Below are 22,055 nucleotides of genomic sequence, written 5' to 3'. Positions count from 1 at the left end.
TCCTGGAAAACGTTATGGTTTTCACTTCCATAACATTTATTGTGTTGCAGACTGCCTGAACTGATTGCCTTAGAAGCGTAGTGAAAGGATGCAGTAACATGTAACTCCATTGCTGTGGTGACCTACAAGCCTATGAAATGAGATGACAGTCTTTAGTTGCCTCAGTTGGAAGAAGGGTGTGGGATCAGGGCGCAAGACTGGAATGCATAGTCTAGGCAGACATTTCAGTACAATTGGAGTGTTGCAGTGTTGGAACTATTTTATATTGTGTCCATGTTCTTTCTACCAAGTGCATTAACTCACACTTCTCTGCATTGAACTTCATCTGCCACCAGTCCACACACCCCATCAACTTGGTTATATCTTTTTGATTTTCTTTACTGTCCTCTTCACCGTTTCAATCATCTGCAAATTTTGAAACTGCCCTGTACAGCGAGATTGAGATTATTGTATATATCAGGAAAGGCAAGGTCATAATTGGGGAACTTAGGGAACTCCACTACAAACCTTCCTCCAGCTAGAAAAGTATTCATTGATTACTACCCTCCATTTACCTTTACTCAACAAATGTATCTGCTGTCCCTTTATTCCATGAGAAATGGCTTTCTCACAAGGCTGCTGTGTGAAATTGTATTGATTGCCTTTTGAAAGTCCTTGAACACCACACCAATAGCACTTCTCCCATCCATCCTTTCTATTACATCTTCAAAACTGCCAAGCTAGTTATGACAATTTCCCCTTTAGCTATCCATGCTGGAGTTCCTATCTGCTGTCAGATGTATGTAAGATCCCATGCTGTAATTTGATATAGAATTAATATTTATTCTTGGGTCAAAATCCTGAAATGCCCTTCCTAACAACAATGAGAGGTATTCCTACACCCCAAGTACAGCAGTGGTTGAAGTAGGCACCGTTTGGGATGGGATGGGAAATAAATGCTGGACTTTGCACTATATCCCATGTATGCTTGCTAGCCTTTAGATGGTGCTGCACTGGGAGTAGTGTGGTAGTTAGTGAACTGCGTCAGCTCTGGCAACTGTGAACGGAGTGTTCAGATAGTGTGAATATATAAAGAGCTGTGAGGGAGAGGCTGGGTGGGTAGAGTGTGATTTTGGTTTTGGTGTGGCTAGTGCTAAGTGGAGAATGGCTGAGACGATGTTCTTATTCTGGGGCTCCGGTTCCCCACCCTGCTGGAGGATCATGATCGCCTTGGAAGAGAAGAAGTTACATGGATACGAACAGAAGCTGTTGTCCTTTGAAAGGATGGAGCATAAATCGTCCGAAGTTTTGGCAATTAACCCAAGGGGCCAGGTGACCGATTGAGGAACTATGTTTCTTGGCGCGGAAATGTTACGGGCTTGAGCGCAGCGTGCTTTTTGTTTGTAATAAAAAAAATCTTATGCAAAAATTAACAGTTTGCTAATTTTATTACAGTTGCCTAGTTTCCGCCATGGGGATACAATTTTGAACGAATCTTTTGGAGCCTGTCTGTATTTGGAGGTAAGAATGAGGGGTACAGGAGGAAATCTTCGAAGCGCGCAAAGATTTCGAAAGAATTTATTTTTCCAAATGTCCAACTATTTTGCAACTGGAGCCTACTGTTCTATTTGGGGGTAGGCTCCTTTAGCTATAAGGTTCTCAATGCAGATGGTGTCTTAATTTGTTTGTTTTTTTAAGAAAAATTTTGTTTGTGTTTTCTCTCGCAGAACCAGTTCAAGTCCCAAGGTACCCAGCTGATTCCGGACGCTGGGGACGAACAGGCTGCTGTTTACCAGAGAATGCATGAGGTCTTGACCTTGCAGGATAAACTGGGTACGATTCTCTGAGCTAGTGGTTGTTGCCACTGTTTTTGGTTTACCCTGGCCTTAAATATGCAGGCTAATGTTCCAGAGTTACCAACTGTAAATTTGATTGCTACTCTTGCTAATGGCTGCTCCTGAGGGGGGGGAAGCTTTCTTATTTTTAAATTTCCTGGGGTTAGTGCTGCAGCAAGAATGACTGAATGTATCCTCCTCACTGGCATGGAAGCTAGACAGTGAGATCAACAGAATATAAAAACTGAAAGAACTGTGGTGTAAAACAGGATTGCTGGAAAAGCTGGTAGCATCTGCAGCTGGTAATCAATGTTTCAGGTCAAGTTACCCTTAATTTAAAATTCTTATTTTTCTCCACAGATGCTGCCACACTGCCTGAACTTTTCCTTTATTGAGCTAAAACAATCTATTCAGTACTAACCAACTACATTGAGTAGAGAGAACCTGCTGGACTTGCCTGTTAAGCTGAGAAGTGTTTTTTGTTTTATTTTGTTCATGGGATATGGATATTGCCTAACTGGGCTCCTTAACTAAGACAACTATTGCCACAACAGCTCCAATGTCTCCTTCAGGGCTGGGAGGTGGAACTGAGACTATTCTAGCATCAGATCTTAATCTGTCAGAAGTTGTCCTCCTTCAGTTACATTGTCTATGGTGGTTACAGTAGGAGGAAGAGAAAGTGATAATTTCTGTTCAGTTGGTAGCTGATTTTTTTTCCCCTCTTGGATTAGATTAGATTAGAACAATACAGCACAGAACAGGCCCTTCGGCCCACGATGTTGTGCCGAACATTTGTCCTAGCTTAAGCACCCATCCATGTACCTATCCAATTGCCATTTAAATTTGCCAATGATTCTGACTCTGCCACTCCCACAGGCAGCACCCCCACCACTCTCTGGGTAAAGAACCTACCCCTGACATCTCCCCTATACCTTCCACCCTTCACCTTAAATTTATGTCCCCTCATAACACTCTGTTGTACCCGGGGAAAAAGTTTGATTGTCTACTCTATCTATTCCCCGATCATCTTATACACCTCTATCAAGTCACCCCTCATCCTTCTCCGTTCCAATGAGAAAAGGCCTAGCACGCTCAACCTATCCTCGTACGACCTATTCTCCATTCCAGGCAACATCCTGGTAAATCTCTGCCTCTCCAAAGATTCCACATCTTTCCTAAAGTGAGGTGACCAGAACTGCACAAAGTACTCCAAATGTGGCCTAACCAAGGTCCTGTATAGCTGCAACATCACTTCACGACTCTTGAATTCAATACCTCTGCTAATGAACGCTAATACACCATAGGCCTCCTTACAAGCTCTATCCACCTGAGTGGCAACTTTCAAAGATCTATGAACATAGACCCCAAGATCCCTCTGCTCCTCCACCTTACTAAGAACCCTACCGTTAACCCTGTATTCCGCATTCTTATTTGTCCTTCCAAAATGGACAACCTCGCACTTGACAGGGTTGAACTCCATCTACCACTCCTCAGCCCAGCTCTGCATCATATCTAAGTCCCTTTGCAGCCGACAACACCCCTCCTCACTATCCATAACTCCACCAATCTTCGTATCATCTGCAAATTTACTGACCCACCTTTCGACTCCCTTTTCCAAGTCATTAATAAAAATTACAAACAGCAGAGGACCCAGAACTGATCCCTGCGGAACTCCACTTGTAACTGGGCTCCAGGCTGAATATTTACCATCTACCACCACTCTCTGACTTCGACCGGTAAGCCAGTTTTCTATCCAACTGGCCAAATTTCCCTTTATCCCATGCCTCCTGACTTTCCGCATAAGTCTACCATGGGGAACCTTATCAAATGCCTTACTAAAATCCATGTATACTACATCCACTGCTCTACCCTCATCCACATGCTTGGTCACCTCCTCAAAGAATTCAATAAGACTTGTAAGGCAAGACCTACCCTTCACAAATCCGTGCTGGCTGTCCCTAATCAAGCAGTGTCTTTCCAGATACTCATAAATCCTATCCCTCGGTACCCTTTCCATTACTTTGCCTACCACCGAAGTAAGACTAACTGGCCTGTAATTCCCGGGGTTATCCCTATTCCCTTTTTTTTTTGAATAGGGGCACAACATTCGCCACTCTCCAGTCCCCTGGTACCACACCGGTTGACAGTGAAGACGAAAAGATCATTGCCAACGGCTCTGCAATTTCCTCTCTTACTTCCCATATAATCCTAGGATATATCCCGTCAGGCCTGGGGGACTTGTCTATCCTCAAGTTATTCAAAATGTCCAACACATCTTCCTTCCTAACAAGTATCTCCTCTAGCTTACCAGTCCATTTCATACTCTCCTCTTCAACAATACAGTCCCTCTCATTTGTAAATACTGAAGAAAAGTACTCATTCAAGACCTCACTTATCTCTTCCGACTCAATACAGTCTCCCACTACTGTCCTTGATCGGACCTACCCTCGTTCTCGTCATTCTCATGTTTCTCACATACGCATAAAATGCCTTGGGGTTATCCTTGATCCTATCCGCCAAAGATTTTTCATGCCCTCTCTCTTAGCTCTCCTAATCCCTTTCTTCAGCTCCCTTCTGGCAATCCTGTATCCTTCCAATGCTCTGTCTGAACCTTGTTTCCTCAACCTTATGTAAGCCCCCTTCTTCCTCTTTACAAGACATTCAACCTCCCTCGTCAACCAAGGTTCCCTCACAAGACCATCTCTTTCCTGCCTGACAGGTACATACATATCAAGGACACGTCGTATCTGTTCCTTGGAAAAAGTTCCACATTTCCACAACATCCTTCCCTGACAGCCTGTGCTCCCAACTTATGCTCCTCAGATCCTGTCTTACAGCATCGTATTTACCCTTGCCCCAATTGTAAAACGTACCCTGTTGCATGCACCTATCTCTCTCCATAACCAGGGTGAAAGTCACAGAATTGTGGTCACCATGACCAAAATGTTCACCCACTAACAAGCCCATCACTTGTCCCGGTTCGTTACCCAGTACCAAATCCAACATGGCCTCCCCTCTGGTCGGGCAATCTACATACTGAGTTAGAAAAGCTTCCTGTATACACTGCACAAAAACTGCCCCATCCAATCTACTTGATCTAAAGATCTTCCAATCAATGTTTGGAAAGTTGAAATCACCCATGACTACTACCCTGTGGCTTCTGCACTCCAAAATCTGTTTCCCAATCTGTTTCTCCACATCTCTGCTGCTATTGGGGGGGCCTATAGTAAACACCCAACAAGGTGACTGCACCTTTCCTATTTCTGACTTCAGCCCATACTACCTCCAAAGGCAGATCCCCCTCGAACTGCCTTTCTGCAGCCGTTATACCATTTCTAATTAGCAACGCCACCCCCCCCCCCTTCCTTTTTTACCACCCTCCCTAATCTTACTGAAACATCTGTAACCAGGAACCTCCAACAACCATTTCTGTCCCTCTTCTATCCACGTTTCCGTGATGGCCACAACATCGTAGTCCCAGGTACCGATCCACGCCTTAAGTTCACCCACCTTATCTCTGATACTCCTTGCATTGAAGTATACACACTTGAGCCCATCTGTGTCCGCAAGTACTCCCTGTCAGTGCTACCTTCTCCACAGCCTCCCTACATTCTTGGACATCCTGACAAACAGCTAGCCTATTTGCTGGACTACAAGTCCGGATCCCATCCCCCTGCCAAATTAGTTTAACCCCCCCCCCCCCCCCCCCCCCCGAAGAGTGCTAGCAAACCTACCTCCCAGGAAATTGGTGCCCTTCTGGCTCAGGTGCAACCCGTCCTACTTGTACAGGTCCCACCTTCCGCAGAATGCAGTCCAATTGTCCAAATACCTGAAGCCCTCCCTCCTACACCATCCTTGCAGCCACGTGTTCAACTGCACTCTCTCCCTATTCCTTGCCTCACTGTCATGTGACATCGGCAACAACCCAGAGATGGCGACTCTGTCCGTCCTAGCTTTTAGCTTCCAGCCTAACTCCGAGCTCCTGATTGACCTCCCCACCCCTCTTCCTACCTATGTCGTTGGTGCCAACGTGCACCACGACTTCTGGCTGCACACCCTTCCCCCCCCCCCCCCCCCCCCCTTAAGGATTCTGAAGACACGGTCCGAGACATCTCGGACCGTGGCACCCGGGAGGCAACAAACCATCTGAGAGTCTCACCCATGTCCACAGAACCGCCTGTCCGTCCCTCTAACTAAAGAGTCTCCTATAACTAGCGCTCTCCTCCTCTCCCCCTTTCCCTTCTGAGCCTCAGAGCCAGACCTTGTGCCAGAGACCCGGTCACTGCAGCTTACCCTGCTAGGCCGTTTTTCCCCCCCTCCCCACCAGTATCCAAAGCGGTATACTTATTGTTGAGGGGAACGACCACAGGGGCTCCCTGCACTGCCTGCTACCTCCCCTTCCCACCTCTAACTGTTACCCAGCTACCTCTGTTCTCTGGCGTAACTATATCCCTGTAGCTTCTATCTATCACCCTCTCAGCCTCTCGAATAATCCTCAGTTCATCCAACTCCAGTTCCCTAACTCGTTCTGTGAGTAGCAGGATCTGACTGCATTTCCTGCAGATGAAGTCGGCAGGTGTATCGGTGGTCACCCCTACCTCAAACATCCTACAGGAGGAACATTCCACTGCCTGCGCTGCCATTACTCTGCACTTCATCTCCAAAACAAGAACACTGAGTAGCTTACCTGTGGACTTTAAAATTAGATTAGAGGAGGAGGATGGTAGGGAGGCCCTACTATGTAGGGCCTGGAGTCTAGAACACACCCACTCAAATATCAATCACTTACCTTCCCGCCCAGCTCGCGCCGCTCTCTGCTGTGAAAAGGATACTGTGCAATAGAAACATGCTCAAAGAACACCATATGGGCTAACCTACTTCAGTCCCCTCTCCATGCTATTTTCCCCATAAAAGTAAACAAGACCTTTCTGAAGTCTGGCCAATTGCATTTTGAATGCACCTCATGGAACTGGATTCATTGCACTTTTGATTTTAACATATATTTTTGTTTCCCACCCTATCTGGTATTGTGCAATCTCCATTTTTAAATTGATTCAGTGAAAAATATATATCAAGCCAGGTGTCATTCTGGGATCATGGGGAACAGATGTCCTACTGGAATATTCTATCAATGCACTCTCCATTCCTACACTACCTCCCTGCTAATTGGTCTTGATCCATTTTGTTGCCTCTAATGACACCACCTTGAGCATTATCCTTAAGTTAAGAACTGCAGTAGTTGTATTAATCTAGCTGCCCAACTCTATTCTATTATTCCCAGCAGTGTTTTACTTTGTATTGTCAAAATTCCAACTTTTAGTGATTATTGATCACCAGTCCATGCCAATATGCATTTTACAGGTGCTGTGATCTATTATAACTGGAGAGTTCCAGAAAATGAGCGTCATGACTCTGCTGTGGAGAGGAACAAAAAGGCACTGAATGAAGAGTTGATGCTGTGGGAAGGATACCTTGAAAAGGTAAAGAGAAATCAATATACCTCCTTTTGAGTAGAAGGTAAAGTAGCTCAGTAAACTGGAGCATTCTGGTACTGCTTGTTTGTGGTCAACCATGACAGCTGTCTTATGAATCCATTACAGCTGACTTTATGCTTGAGTAAACATGCCACAAGTGGTCTAGCAAAACTTTCATTTGTACATATGGGGTTGTGAAGGTGTATGCAAAAATGAAATTGCAGCATAATGGTTTATAGATGTCTTTGCTGTTGCATGAGTGATTTGAGGGCAGTTCATGATTGTGCTTTCTTCCTCCTTTTTAGGAAGTTGGCCTCATTGATTTGTGATGACTAAAGTATTGTCTTTCTATAAACTGTTGCTAGAAATCATTCTATAATCAAACTAGGTCGAGAGTCACTAAACAAATGTGCTGACCAGGTTTTTTAAGAAAATCAGGTGATTAAAATTTGGTTATCCAGGATTTCAAAGCAGAAGACTGAAGTTTTTTTTATCCTGCCAGTTTCAAATGTTTGTGGGGGGGGGGGGGAGAAGAGAAGGAAAGAGGGGTAATACCCAGCAAATCTCCCTAGATTTGATTTTACTGCAGTTGAAGCAATGAGATGACCAACTTGTTTTATCCTCTGAAATCTTGGAGTAATTGCTGGAGTTTATTGTGGGTTTTATTGCTACAGTAATAAAATGCTAATGCAGGTTCTAAAGTGTAGTCAGGTGGTGCAAGTATGTGTAAAAGCTGTTTTTTTACAATGTGGCCAGTTTCCTAACTCTTCACGTGATTTTAAACTTATCTCTCTTTTTTTGTCTAGCTGGATCCTGACTCCTTTATTACTGGGAAGAACTTCACAATGGCAGATGTAATGTTTTTCCCACAAGTGGCCTATGCTGTTCGCTTTGGGTATGTTGATACCAATAATTGGTGTTTAATTGCATGCCAATTGTCTGACAATTAAACTTCTCTAAAAATGAGAATTGACAGCAAACAGGTCTTTCAGACGCTGGTGTTCTTATTCCATTTGTACAGTAAAATCCTGTACTTGTCTTCAGGTATCTAGTTTTCTCCTTCCAAATGCATCTATAGCACATACTCAATTATTGTGGGAGTGAGGACTATAGTGGGGAAGATGTTTAATTCTGAATTTCCTTTTTTGTTGTTGTAATAATCTTGGGTTGATGCCTGCATTACCAAGTGAAGTGTCTGGTATCCCTTAAAGGGGATCACTTTTATCAGTTCTGAGCCTGCCTGTTCTTGACAAATGTAGTCAAGGTTGTTTATCCTTGATAGGTATAACCTTGTATTTCTGGTGTTCTGGCAAATCTCTAATCCACATAACCAGTGCCTTTCTATAAAATGTCTCCATGTCCTTGAGGTCTAACAAAGATTTCTGCTATTTTCATCCCTCTAGAAATAAAGCTGACTTTTTTCACTTTTTAAAAAAAAAAAATTATTGAAATACTGTTTTTGGTCTGTGCATTATACTTTAATTCCTTCCTCTCCTACCTTGTGCCAATTTTCTAAGTGATCTGAACACCTTAGACTTGTCAAATGTAACTTTTATAGTTGGGTAATGCTTTCACTTATAGCTGTAATGCAGGCTTAATTTTGTTTTGATTTGAGAATTTGCTATCGACTGACCATCTGTCTGTAAATGGTTTTTCTATATATTGTTTGTTTGTCCACTGACTTTACATGCACTAGCTTTATTAGTATGCAGTACCATTTTGTTTAAATGTAATGGCCAAAATTTTGAAACTGCATGTTCTTGCTAACTTCACTGACAGCAGCAGGTCTCCCCCTCATGAAAATGAAAAAGCAATAGATGCTCTCTAATTTCTACCAATTAACCTGGTGAGCCTCTGTAATTTCCTGAACACTTAGTTAATAAATATGGTTTTCTAGTCAGGTCTCCCTTATCTCCTGTCTATAAGCTTCCTTGAGTATTGTAAATCTTTCCCAGAGGGAAAGTGTTGATTCTCTCAACCCTAGTCTTGCCCAACTGTGTTTTTTACCTTGTTTTATTTCCTTCTCCATGTAATGTCCTTATTTTTACTTTAAAATTTAAAAAAAAAATCATGGTTACTATTGCCCTCTAAGAGGGGTTGGCCTAATGGTATTGTCACAAGACAGTTAATCCAGAGGTCAAGTCATGTTCTGGGGACCTTGGTTCAAAACCCACTATGGCAGATGAAGTTTAGATTCAATTTCAGATTTTTATTGAATTCAATGACCATGAAACAACTCAGTTGTCATCAGAAAAACCTATTTGATTTGCAAATGTCCTTTTTCAGGTAAAGAAACTACTGTGTTTACTCAGCCTGGAGTCAGGTGTAGGCCAGACTCAACAATGTGGCTGATTCCATTAACTGCCCTCAGCCCAATTGGGATGGGCAATAAATGTTAGCCAATAAATGTTCCTGCCTCAGGCAACTGTCTGTGTAGAGTTTGCACATTCTCCCTGTGTCTGTGTGGGTTTCCTCCAGGTGCTCTGGTTTCTTCCCACAGTCCAAAAATGTGCAAGTTAGGTGAATTGGCCATGCTAAATTGCCCATAGCGTTAGGTGAAGGGGTGGGTCTGGGTGGGTTGCTCTTCGGAGGGTCAGTGTGAACTTGTTGGGTCGAGGGGCCTGTTTCCACACTAAATAATCTAATCTAATGTAAGTAATCTAATTTTAAAAAGTGATAAAACCACATTCTATGAATGAAGTGTCTGAAATTTGCCTGTGTTCCACTGATTTTTTTTTTAAAAGGAAAAATAATAAATGCACTGGCTCTAAGCTGTTAGAAGAAAATCCCATATTTCCCCCTTTAACCTACTTCCTTCAGACTGACTCTCTGGTCTCCTTGAGTGTTCCATTCTACCTTTTTTAGTTTGAACTGTGCTTCAAATCACTTCAAGATTTGAATTTGGAATACATTTAAAGTACAGATGTTTCACTGGAGGTAGTGAAGCTCATTGAGCACTACTTTCTACCACACCAAAAGGTAGTGGATTAAACTGATCTATAGTCCAAATGCTCAGACTTGTATTCCTGCGAATGCATGTTCACACCCCTCAGCAGTTGTTGAATTTGTATTCTTAGTTTTTTTTTAATGTGACCTATTTTCTAATGTCAAGCAGGTTTCCTAAACTGAACTAGTTTCATTTATCTGTTGTGCAAATCTCTCAACCTTCCCTAGCCATGTACCTGTCCAAGTAACCTATTCAATGTTTCTGCCCACTTCTGGAGCAAGTGGGATGGGAACTCAGGCCTCCCAGTCCAGGGATAGGAGCACTACCACTGCACCATAAGAATGCCCTTTTGAATTCCCTTGGCCAAGCTTGCATCCAGCAATGGTGGCCATGAAACTGTCAATTCTAAAGTCCATCTGGTTCCATTTGGTCTGCTCTGCATGAATCCCAATTCAGTTGTGCTGTTGACCTTGATTGTACTACATTGGGAATGTGGTTGGCATGCAACCAATCATAAGAATTTAGTATTTTTTAACATTGACATCTATCTTATGGAGGTTGTTTTAATCTAAACTTGTCTTTTCCCATCAAAAATGGCTGCCTACAAGACAGTATTGTAATGTTTTGCTCCGGGTTGAGGGTTGGGAGAGATTGGAAAAGATAAGGCTGTGCCGTGAATGCTAATGACTTAATTTTGGTTTTAGAATATCAACAGACAAATATCCCAAGCTGATGGAATACTACACTAAAGTGAAAGAGCGGCCAAGCATTCAGGCCTCCTGGCCCCCCCACTGGAAGGACAGTCCTCCAACCATGGATATTTTGAAAGATGTTTGAGTTTTGTAGAATTCTTGAATTCTGCATTCATGAACCCCAAAGTTGTTGGCCTTATCAATTTGTTATCAACTGTTGGACTATTGCTTAAAGATTAGCTTGTCACTTCTGTTATTGTTGCATTAAAACTTAATGACATGTTTTTGAGTGCATCCATGTACATTAAACAATCTATAGTATTTGGCCACATTAATGATTTTGAATATTTGTTTGGCATTGGTCCCTATGGGAAAAGGAGGCATTTCATTCCACCTCAAGATTTTGTCAAACCTCCTGTATGAACCATCATTCCTGTCGATGTGCTACTGGATATGGTATGACTTTGGGAAGCACAGCAAGTGGTGGTGTTCATATGCTTGCAAAATGTTATGCATACTGGCAGGAAGAATATTTTAGATGGAGATGGTTCCAAAGTAGGAATTGGGATTATTTGTGCTTGAATCACTTCTGGCATATGTTCAGGTAAAAGGGACTTAGTATTAAAAATAGTCTGAATGAAGCTTTTCAAGGCATAGATTAAACTGCACACAGAATACTGTGAACAGTTTTGGTTTCCTAAGGAAAGCTATTCTGGTATTGGAGGTAGTCAACAGCAAGTGCACTAGGTTGGATCCTAGGTATGAGCAGAAGTTGGGGCTATACTTAGTACTGTTTTTAGAATGAGGGGTGACCTTACTGAACCATAAGAACATGAATGTGACAGGGTAAGGTAACTATAGTTGGTAGATACTAGACTCTGGAAGAAATACCATTTGTAAAGTTCTCAGTTAAATTATTGTCTTGCAGCAGTTTCAAAACTCTCTACATTCTTCATAAGAATCACCCACCTCAAAGGCCAGGGGCTTACAGCTGCACAATAGGCAACTTTGATTTATTTGTCACAAAACACAATCATTAATGAAAAGCATTGTAGTGTTGCAACTCTGGTGCTGTCTCAAAGTACAGGAAAATAAACCAAAACACTATAAAGGTAGAAAAATAAAAACAGTCCTTTATTAAGTACTCTGCCATGGTCCTGGTGAGACTAACTGAGACTTCAGCTTGAGTAAAACAAAGCCAACAGCTGTATTATGGGAGCATAGCAAAGTGGTGCTGTAGCTGAGAAGATGACAAGCAGGTAATGATCTGGCCTGTTATTACAAACACAGGGTGAGGGTAGCCAGGTGGATGAATTGAAAGGAGGTGCATTGTACCCTCTTCTTCCGAAAAAATCTGTATTCAAAGACCAAGTATAGGCCTCTCATTTACTCATCAATGTGTAGCTCAAGGAGCAAGCTTAACAAGGCTTCTTAGTGCATTTAAGGGCCTATGCAGTGGCAGACACGGCTGGGTCCAAAATAATTGGGTGTGGGAGAGGCACTCCCATCGACCATTAACCCTAGAGTCTGGGCTCAGAAAAGCGGGCCCACAGATAGGAGGATGTCGATGACACGCTGGACAACCAACTAATAGAGCCTCGTAGCTGTACCTGCAGTTCCCTGGCTTTGCTTGCACTCAGACTGGAGGCCTCCCCTAGGTTCTGCATTGACGACTGAAATGTTAATGTGGCAACAAGAACCAACTCCTGGCAGATAACTCAGTTGGAAGTTTGAATGGATGGGGTAGGTGAAGGGGCGTACATTACCGAGAGGTATTGGCAGTTATCCTTGACTGCCCACATGAAAGAAAATTCTGCTTTCGTAACTCTTGATGGGTTATGCCAGTATCAAATCTGAACTCTGAAATAGCCCAGACCTATTGCACATATAAAAAAAAAGTGTATCAGATAATGAAAAGTTTATCTCATTGTGGTGTTTACATAAGTGACCTCCTAATGAACACTGACACCTGGGAGACAGCTGACTTAATAGGCAATCTCACAAACACCGAGCCCTGAGCTCAGCTCAGCGCAGGGCGGCACAGTGGCTCGGTGGTTAGCACTGCTGCCTCTCAGTACCAGGGACCTGGGTTCGATTCCAACCTTGGGTAACTACCTGTGTGGAGTTTGCACATTCTCCCCATGTCTGTGTGGGTTTCCTCCCACCATCCAAAGATGTGTAGTTTAGGTGAATTGGCCATGCTAAATTGTCCGTAAAGTTCAGGAATGTGTTGGTTAGTTGCATTAGTCAAGAGTAACTGCAGATAAATGGGTTATGGGAGTGGGTATGGGTGGTTTGCCTTTCAGAGGGTTGGTGTGAACTTGTTGGGCCAAAGACCCTGTTTCCACTCTGTGGGAATTCTATGATTTTATGACTCGAGCTCTGAGTAACTTGTCAAGGGCATGTAGTGGGGCAGGGATAAATATTGCCCAGGGCTGCAAAGGTAGAAGCAGCAGCACAGTTCCCCGTCCCCATAACAAAATAGGAAATCAAAATCTGCTTGGGAGTGATTAAGCGTTTTAATAACCATTCATCACAAACTTCAGCATTGACAGACCTGCTGTAGGAAAAGAAGGTAAAGTTAGAATGAGCTGAGGGTTATCAGACTGCTTTTGGAAAGCTGAAGGCAGTTTAAACAAGTGAAACTTTGTTTGAAACTGCAAACTTTAAGTAAGCATTTAAAGTAGGCATTGATTCGAGTGCCATAGGAGTAGGGGCAGTTCTCTTTCAGGGAGACGAATACAGAATAGAGTGACTATTCCAGTAATTCTAAAAAAGTGATAGAGATAACACTCCACAACAGAGGGAAGTCCTTGGTTCATTACTGACTCTCAAATATTTTGAGATATATGTCCAAAATGGGTACAGAGAGATTACAGTCTGTACTGACTTCAGTATACACTATTATTTTTTATGAAGAAGTTTAAGACTCCAGAATGCTTGATTATCCAACGGGAGGGAAACCTATCCCCGAATTCCTGACGAGAGTGTGGAAATTGATGGACTCCTGTGAGTCTGGGTCAGCACTTTGGGAAATGTTAAGAGATTGCTTAGTTTATGGAATCATATGTAATACTGCAACCCAACGGAAGCTGACTGAACCTGATCTGGACCTCAAGAAAGCCATAAAACTGTCCGTTTCCCATGAAAACATGGGAAAAAAGGGGCTCGACAGCTTCAGATTACCATAGACAGTACCATCTTCAGCCTTGGGCAACACCCCCATACCACAGAACCAAGGCTCGATAATACTCATGGCTCCCTTTTGTTTCCAAGGAAAGACAATTGGAGTTGGAGTCTACAAGGTTTCAGAACTGGATGGGAAGTTTCTCCACAATACAGTGAGAAGCAAGAACATCATGCCATCGTAATAGTAATAGGGTCTGCTACAGACAAGATTATTGAAACAGGAGAAATGTGTACCCCTCACCCTGGGCTGAGGGTGAAACCATCTCAAGGCAAGGCTTTGCAAATAAGTCAGCCTGAGGATGAGGAACTGGTACAGCTAAATTGCCTCACTACTCCCAAAGTGGCCCCAATTACAATAAAAGCCATGGAGATAAACATAGAGATGCTGTATCTATTACTGAGGAGGAAACCTTTGGGAAACTCTGATGGGCATCTTGCTTTTAGGCCTGTAAGATAACAAGGCTAGATTGGCCACTTACACTCGGGAGCCCTCATGTATTATTGGGACCATAATAACCCCCGATTACGCTTGAAGAGCAGACAGTCCGATTCCCTTAATAGTGGTGCAAGGGCCAGGACCCAAGCTTTTGAGAAAGGACTGGTTACAGAAAAACCGCATAGATTGGCAACAGACCTTTAAAATTGGTACTGGCAATCTGTTTGAAGTCATTGGGAAATATCTTGAAGTGTCCCTTGAAGATAAAAGGTCCCAGAAGCCAAGGTCTACATAGACCTAGAAGCCCAACCTAAATGCCAATATGCCAAAGTAGAGATCGAATTGGAGAACCTAGAGAAATCACACCTACTACAATTTACTGAATAGGCTGAGCCAGAAGTCCTGTTGTAAAACCTGAAAACTCAGTCAGTCTTTGTGGCCTTGTGCTTGGTGGCTATTATATACTGGCGGTCAAAGATTCCCACTTAGATACCACCCACCCAGGTCTTCTGTGCGTGGCGTCACTGTGGCTCAGTAGTTAGATGCCTCACAGCCAGGGGCCTGTCTTCGATTCCACCCTTGGGCGACTGTCTGTGTGGAGTTTGCACATTCTCCCCATGTCTGTGTGGGTTTCTTCCAGATGCTCCGGTTTCCTGTAACAGTCCAAAGATGTGTAGTTTAGGTGGAGGGGCAATGGGAAATGCAGAGTAATAGGGATAGGTTATGGTGGTGGGTTTTGGTGGGATGCTCTTCAGAGGGTTGGTGTGGACTTGATATGCTGAATGACATGCTTCCACATTGTAGGGCTTCTATGAAAGCTGGTTGGAGGGCACATATTTTCAAAATCGATAATCAGCCATGCTTACCTCCAGTTGGAACTTTTAAGGGGTCATCCAGGAACTATGTTACTATAAATACTAACAAAAGTCTGTATGAGGACACTCACCTGCCCTTTGGTGTATCTTATACAACCTTTCAATGGGTAATGGAGAACATCTACTAAATTGCCCAGAGTAGTAGACTATCTGGATGATGGATAATCTCAGGTGCTACTGCAAGGAATGTATGGAGAACTTGAAGGAGGTCTTATGGCATTTCCTGAGGTTAGCAGCTGGCTAAAAATTAGTGTTACAGGTAAACAAGGGAACATACAGAATTGTCTTGGATGGATTATACCCAGTCAAAGAGAAGGTGAAAGCCATAAAAGGAGGGTCTGACTCAAAAAAACACAGCGGAGTTGAAATGTTTCCTAGGTTCAAAAATTATTCGGGGGAGAAACAGTTCAAATAAGAAACTTCAGTGATAGCTCTGCAGGGATCCCAGAGGTTATCCTAAAAAAGAAACGCACTGGTGTCATGCATGGTCAAAATCAGGGTGAAGATTGCAAAAAAAAACACAATCCACCCCTCCATCGGGAACCCTCCAGAGAGGTGATTGTTCAGACAGATATGCCACAGAGGATGAGTACCCTAAAATGGCGTTTTGACGGTTTTCACCGAAAAGACTTTTGTCCACTTATTATGCACCTCTCAACCAGAGCTGGAAAGCAACTGGAATAGGGCCATGGACAAAACAATGGAAGAGGCCCAACCTCAGAGGCATGAAGGGGAACCCTTGACTCGAACGGGGAGGAATGTGATAGTCTCTACAAGGACAATGGTATATCACTAATTAATCTTCACATGCAACTTGTTCTCTATGAGTTCCCTTGGTATCAGGGAATGGCTTGCTCCGTTGGAACTCATCACCTGAGCCCTTTCTATAGCAGACCCAAGGATGAGTCTGCAGAACTGTCTGTCCCAGGCTGGGACCAGCCTATGTACACCATGAGTTTTTTGGTATTCAATAATAAATAATGCTGCTTTCCGGTCACGCTTCGCAATTTGGTGAAGTCAGGATCAGTTGTGTTCTAATACAAATACGCAAGATTATTTAGAAAACCAGGAAGAGAGAACACAGCCTGAAAGGGTGGAAAATAAAGACTGTAAGCTATAAATACTAGAATGCTACATCGTATGCAGCAAACTGGAGGAACAATTCCATTGAATTGGAAATGGGATATCTAACAAAATTGTATAAAATGTTCTTTTTCAGTCTGATACTTTAGTATTTATATTTTCTGAATTGAATATGAGCCATGCCTACCTCCAATTGGAACTTGAGGGGCAATCCCCTCAAGAGCCAAAGGGTTGTCTTAGACCTGTGTTAGTATTATACAGTAATTTCCAGGTACCTTGTGTTGATGCTTGTGAACAAGGAAATTTGGAAATATGAACTTGAAAAGGAAAGGTTCATGTCCAGGTATACAATAAGCCACAAAACTCTTAAAATGTTCACATCTGCACATGATACTACTCAAATTACTTGGTTTCCCCACAATTTGTCCCTTAACATTTGAATTAAGTGGCTGCGATGTTGCCCTGAAAGTATGAACAAACATTATTCTTCAAATGTTAACATTTTGGAGCATTTAATCTAATATACCGAGAGATGTGTGTGAGAAACAAAAGCTCACTCACTTTAATAATTTCAGTCCGAGACGAATATCTGAATCAGCCGTTTATTTGTACACCTGTAGGTGGGTGCTTTGTCTAATTACCAGGTAAGGCAATGACAAAATGCACACCAAGTCCAACAAACTCTCGAAATTTATACAGTTTGAATCCCCATATTTTTCCTTATTCCATTGTTTGTTCCCTGCTTCGCTTATGTCACAGATTTCCTTAAGACTGATCCCACAACTTCTGTTTATCCTGTCTTGTCCGTGACAAATGCTTATCTCTGACTCCCATAAGGGTGTTTGACGTCAGTCTATTGTAGGTTATTGATTAGGCATATCTTTTCTTCTATCAGCATCTATTTCCATCCAGAGGCCACTTTGACCTCTTTGATTAGGGTTTGTTCCTGTGTCCCCGTGTAAGGGGGAAACAGATGCTTTCCTGTTTGCCCATATATCCACCATTGTTCTGTATTCACGTCTCATGCTAACATATCCTTTCTTTTTGCTGAATATGTATTTTCTCATTCCTATTCTGTATCAGAATTTATACTTGCAGAAATAACATTAATTCATTTATATCCCACAATTTCCCCTTTTTCTTTTCATTACTATCTGTTATCTTCTGCATTTTTGTCTTTTTTTTTTAAACATTGTTCCCAAAATTCGCAAGCATCATTTCAGAGATTTCATCCATCTTAGTCTCACTCATTTCCTTATTATTTAGTTGATAAAGTTCCTCTGTCTGATTCCCCTCAGGGGCATTCGTTTCATCAAGGCTGTTTCAATCAGCCTCTGGGTGAGCCCTCGTATACAGGGTATGACACAACAGCCAATGGCCACCAATACCCCGACTACTACTATCAGGGAAGTAAGGATAAAAACCACCACCCCCTTTCTCTCCTAAAATCATATCAAGGGCTATTCTATTTTTCCATGCCATCCTACTTGTCGCATCAAGCTGTTCTGATATTCCTTTAACCGCCTCTCTTGTATAATTTTATAAATTGCTGTTGATTATAAAAAAATGTAATTTATCCAGTCTACATTTTTATTAATTGTTGCCCACCAAAAGAGAGCGGACTCAAAGCCTGCTGCAATCTGGTTATGAGCCTTGAATTCAGGTACTCCCCTAGGGACTCCTACCGAATCAAGATAAATCCTGTCATCAAAAGAAGTATCTAACAGTAATCTCTTACCCCTTCCCTTTTTCCCTATTATCTTTTCCTTCTCAAATGTCAAGGTAAATGGAATTGCTAATTGTACAATTGCGCATATCCCTTTCCAATCCGGAGGGAGGGTGGGTCTCAATATTTTTCCTCCACAGTACCACCACAGATCCGCTCGGGGAACCTTTAGTGCTGAGTAGTTCCCTCCCTTCTCCGTTTCGGTGACATTCTTAATCTCTGTACATAATTTCAGCTCCCCCAAATGTCTCGACCGACTCGTACCTCGCCTGTGCACACATGACGTGTGATTTCCAACTGCGGCGGAAAATGTGGGGGGATCTTTTGCATCTTTCTCCTCCAAGGGAGGGAACATCAGAGATAGGGAGGTATAATTCCTGTCATTCCATGCAGTCTCATCCTGATACAGGGCTATCATACTTTTCATGCCCTTCCTGTCTCGCTTCCACCCGAGTGGAAAGGGAACCACCTGGGCCACTGGCCTACTGGAGGCACATACATAACAATTGCTCTTGTTCAGGCTTTTTACAGTATACTTTACCCATTCAACCCAGGCATTTGCATCCCCGTACCCAGTCTCTATCTCGATGGTCTGTTTCAAATCCTTTACCTCTATAAGTTTTAATACTTTAGGATCATCGGGAGGGGTGAAAGGTTGTATCTCATTACACAGTAATTCTACCCATTTTCCCTGTCCTACGCTAATTCGAAAACAACAGCCCACAAACTCCTTCCCATTTGCTTTCATTTCAATCCCAAATGTTTCATTTAATTGTACCTCATTAGTGCCACCTCCCAAAACTGCTTCGTGCCATGTGGTTTTCCTTATCGTTAAATATATGGGGTTACACTTTTTATCGGGACAATCGCGTGCTGGTCGGAAGGGGGCCCGGTGTATTGTGACAAGACCATTATACCAGGTAGCATCCCCGAGGCCATCCCCATAGGACTTAAGATGTATCTCTGAGTTGTGGTATTGTCTCTGATTAGCCACATTCCCACAATTTACTAAGCTACATATATCAGTGTCTATTACTTGTGGATTATCAGACTCAGGAACCATTAATAATACATATGAAAATGATATGTGACAAAATCCCAATACCAAGAGGGCTAGCATCATAACTCTAAGCATTCCCAGTATTCTGATCATTATGCTAAAACACAAAAAGGCTTAATATACAATCTTACAGAAATAATCCCGCGCCCGCATCGCCACTGTATAGTCAATTACTCAAAGTCTCTTTAGTCTGAGTTTCAGCGGGTCTTGTGTTGATTCGGCTGTCCAGACTTCTTCCTCAACTGGAGGGTCCACTGGCCCTTTGATCCGAATGTAGTGAGTCCAGCCTTTCTCCACCGTCCTTATTGCCATTTCGGTAGTCAAAAGAGCCTGGTACGGCCCTTCCCAGTCTGGCTGCAGCTTAGTCTCTGTCCATGATTTTATTAAGACCCAATCTCCTGGCTGGATGGGATGAACAGCAAATTCAAGGGGCGGAGTCTGTGCCAATAGACCCTGTTTTCTGAGGAAAGATAAAGAGGAGGACAAGCCCAGTATATACTTCTTTAATAACAAGTCTTTAGTTTCGGGAATTGGCAATTCTCCCTGTGTTCCCAGATAAGGTAATTCAAATAAGATTTCATAGGGGGATAGTCCCAAATCTTTCCTCCGCCAAGGGACAAGCCCAAAAGGCATCCTTTAAATCTATCACACTAAACCATTTGTGATCATGAGGGATCTTACTTAATAATGTGTAGGGGTTTGGCACCGCTGGGTGCCTGACCTGTACTATCCGATTTAATGTTCTCAAATCCTGCACCAATCGATAAGTTCCATCAGATTTCCGCACTGGTAGAATTGGGATATTATAAGGAGACATACATGGCTCCAACAAACTATCTCTAATCAGTCCCTCAATTACTGGCTGCAGTCCCCGTTTACCTTCTATGGAAATAGGATATTGTCGTTCACAGACAACGTCCCCTTTCCGTTTTAAATTTATTGTAAGGGGAGGGATCTGTAGTTTTCCACGATTCCCTTCTCTAGCCCATACAATAGGGTCTATCTCTCTCTCTGCATCCTCTGTCAATATTGCCAGTTGTACAACTAATTCTTCTTCCTGAATTCCAATCTCCAGTCCTAAAAGGATAATTAAATCTCTCCCCAGTAAGTTACTTCCTATATCAGGGATATACAGCAGTTCCCCTGTGATCCTATCCTTAGGACCTTCTATCATCATAGGTTCAAATACTGGAACAGTAAATCCTTCCCCTTTCACCCCCGAAACAGTAATTGACCGTGTAAACATTTCTACTTTCTTTGGTTTAAAATTCGGCGATGACCGTGCTGCCCCGTATCTACTAGGGAGATTACCTCCTCCCTACACGGTCCCACCTTCAAGTTTATCAAGGGTTCCTGGTGGGCCCCTGAGGGCAGGAACCCCTGACACCCCTATTCTTCATCAAAATTCATAAGCGGAATTGCCTTTTCTTCCCTTTGTAGATCAGGATACCCCCGCTTAAAATGCCCTATCTTTCCACAATAATAGCATCCTGCCTGTAGCGACTTCCATCTCTGCGCCTGTCGCTCAAACCCTCTATCAAATGTTCCCCCTTGTCCTCTCCCTCTTTACAAACACTTTCTGTGCCTCTCTCAACAATTCATCTAATGGATTTTCACTCCATCCTTCTATCTTCTGTATCTTTCTCTGTATGTCTGGCCATGCTTTTGTCACAAAATGTACTTTCAAAAGACCCTGTGCCACTGGGTCCTCAGGGTTCATTCCAGAGTAGTTCCGCATTGAGTCCCTTAATCTTTGCAAGAAAGCTGAGGGAGTCTCATCTTTCTCCTGTCTAATTTCAAAGGCTTTAATCAAATTCTGTGACTTCGGAACTGCCTCTCTTATTCCTTTTAGAATCAGGTCTTTCAATTCCCTCATTTCTTCTCTATGCTCCGGGTTTTGGTTTTCCCACTGGGGGTCTCTGAGGGGAAACTTCACCTCTCCCTGTCCAGCATCCCCATCTCCAATCGGGTGTTCCCTGTCCCATATTTTAATGGCAGCTCCTCATATAAGTCCCCTTTCCTCCCCAGTAAATAGTATATTCAAAATAGACATTAATTCAGCCCAGGTATACAGACTGGGCCCCAAAAATTGATCAATTTGTTCAGACAATCCCACCGGATCCTCAACCAGGACCTTCATTTCCTTTTTAAATGTTCTGACCTCCCCACTGGTGAGGGGGGCACTTACAAACCCAATCTCTTTGTCCCCTATGGGTACCTCCCAAAGGGGATAAGTTGTTACGTTTTTCCCCTTTTTCTTTTTTTTAAAGAAATATTGCAATATTTCTAGCTCCCCATAACTTCAAACACCAATTCATCAATTCATGCTTGACTAACCTTCAAAGCCTGTTCCTAACTTATAAATATATTTATATATATTTACGTTCATTTCTTCAGTATTTAATAGTCAAAATGCAAAATGCATACAGTTCCCAATTTTGCAATTCACTGTAATTACCCAGTTTTAGTCCTTTAATTTAGATCCAGAATTAGTTTCCTTAAATAGTCCTGACCAATCATTGCTCAATTACAATACTATAAGTCGTAAAATAATCAGAACTTGCCTTAAAAGAATTTGTCTACTCAAGTTTTTAAAAAAAAAAACTTCTAATGCATGAACAATGGCTGAATCCAAGGTCACAGATATTAACCATAGAATTTTGCTTTTACCACAATCTAATGTTGAACTGAAACTTCAACTGTCCTCCATAAATTGCTGTTATGTAAAGATAAAAGAGATTAGTTAGAAACTGATAGTA

General features: G+C 42.6%; 1 protein-coding gene across 1 annotated transcript; it reads left to right on the top strand.

Moving 5' to 3' along the window:
• Positions 1-1,091: 1,091 nt before the first annotated feature.
• LOC122558568 (glutathione S-transferase A-like) lies at positions 1,092-11,258 on the top strand. Its single transcript, XM_043707312.2, has 6 exons — positions 1,092-1,311; positions 1,435-1,500; positions 1,707-1,812; positions 7,176-7,294; positions 8,095-8,183; positions 10,940-11,258. The coding sequence occupies exons 1-6, from the start codon at positions 1,144-1,146 to the stop codon at positions 11,070-11,072; spliced, it is 681 nt and encodes a 226-aa protein (XP_043563247.1). The 5' UTR covers positions 1,092-1,143; the 3' UTR covers positions 11,073-11,258.
• Positions 11,259-22,055: the final 10,797 nt, after the last annotated feature.

This window comes from Chiloscyllium plagiosum, unplaced genomic scaffold, assembly GCF_037043375.1.
Source record: "Chiloscyllium plagiosum isolate Xiang-an unplaced genomic scaffold, Cpla_swu_hap1 HiC_scaffold_17, whole genome shotgun sequence".
In the NCBI taxonomy this organism is placed as follows: Eukaryota; Metazoa; Chordata; class Chondrichthyes; order Orectolobiformes; family Hemiscylliidae; genus Chiloscyllium; species Chiloscyllium plagiosum.
This window is presented reverse-complemented; position numbering and strand designations above follow the sequence as displayed.

Excerpts from the sequence above, each read along its gene's own strand:
- LOC122558568 (XM_043707312.2), top strand. The coding sequence starts at position 1,144 with ATGGCTGAGACGATGTTCTTATTCTGGGGCTCCGGTTCCCCACCCTGC. Across the intron at positions 1,312-1,434 it reads CAATTAACCCAAGGGGCCAG|TTGCCTAGTTTCCGCCATGG; the intron begins GTGACCGATTGA and ends ATTTTATTACAG. Across the intron at positions 1,501-1,706 it reads GAGCCTGTCTGTATTTGGAG|AACCAGTTCAAGTCCCAAGG; the intron begins GTAAGAATGAGG and ends TTTCTCTCGCAG.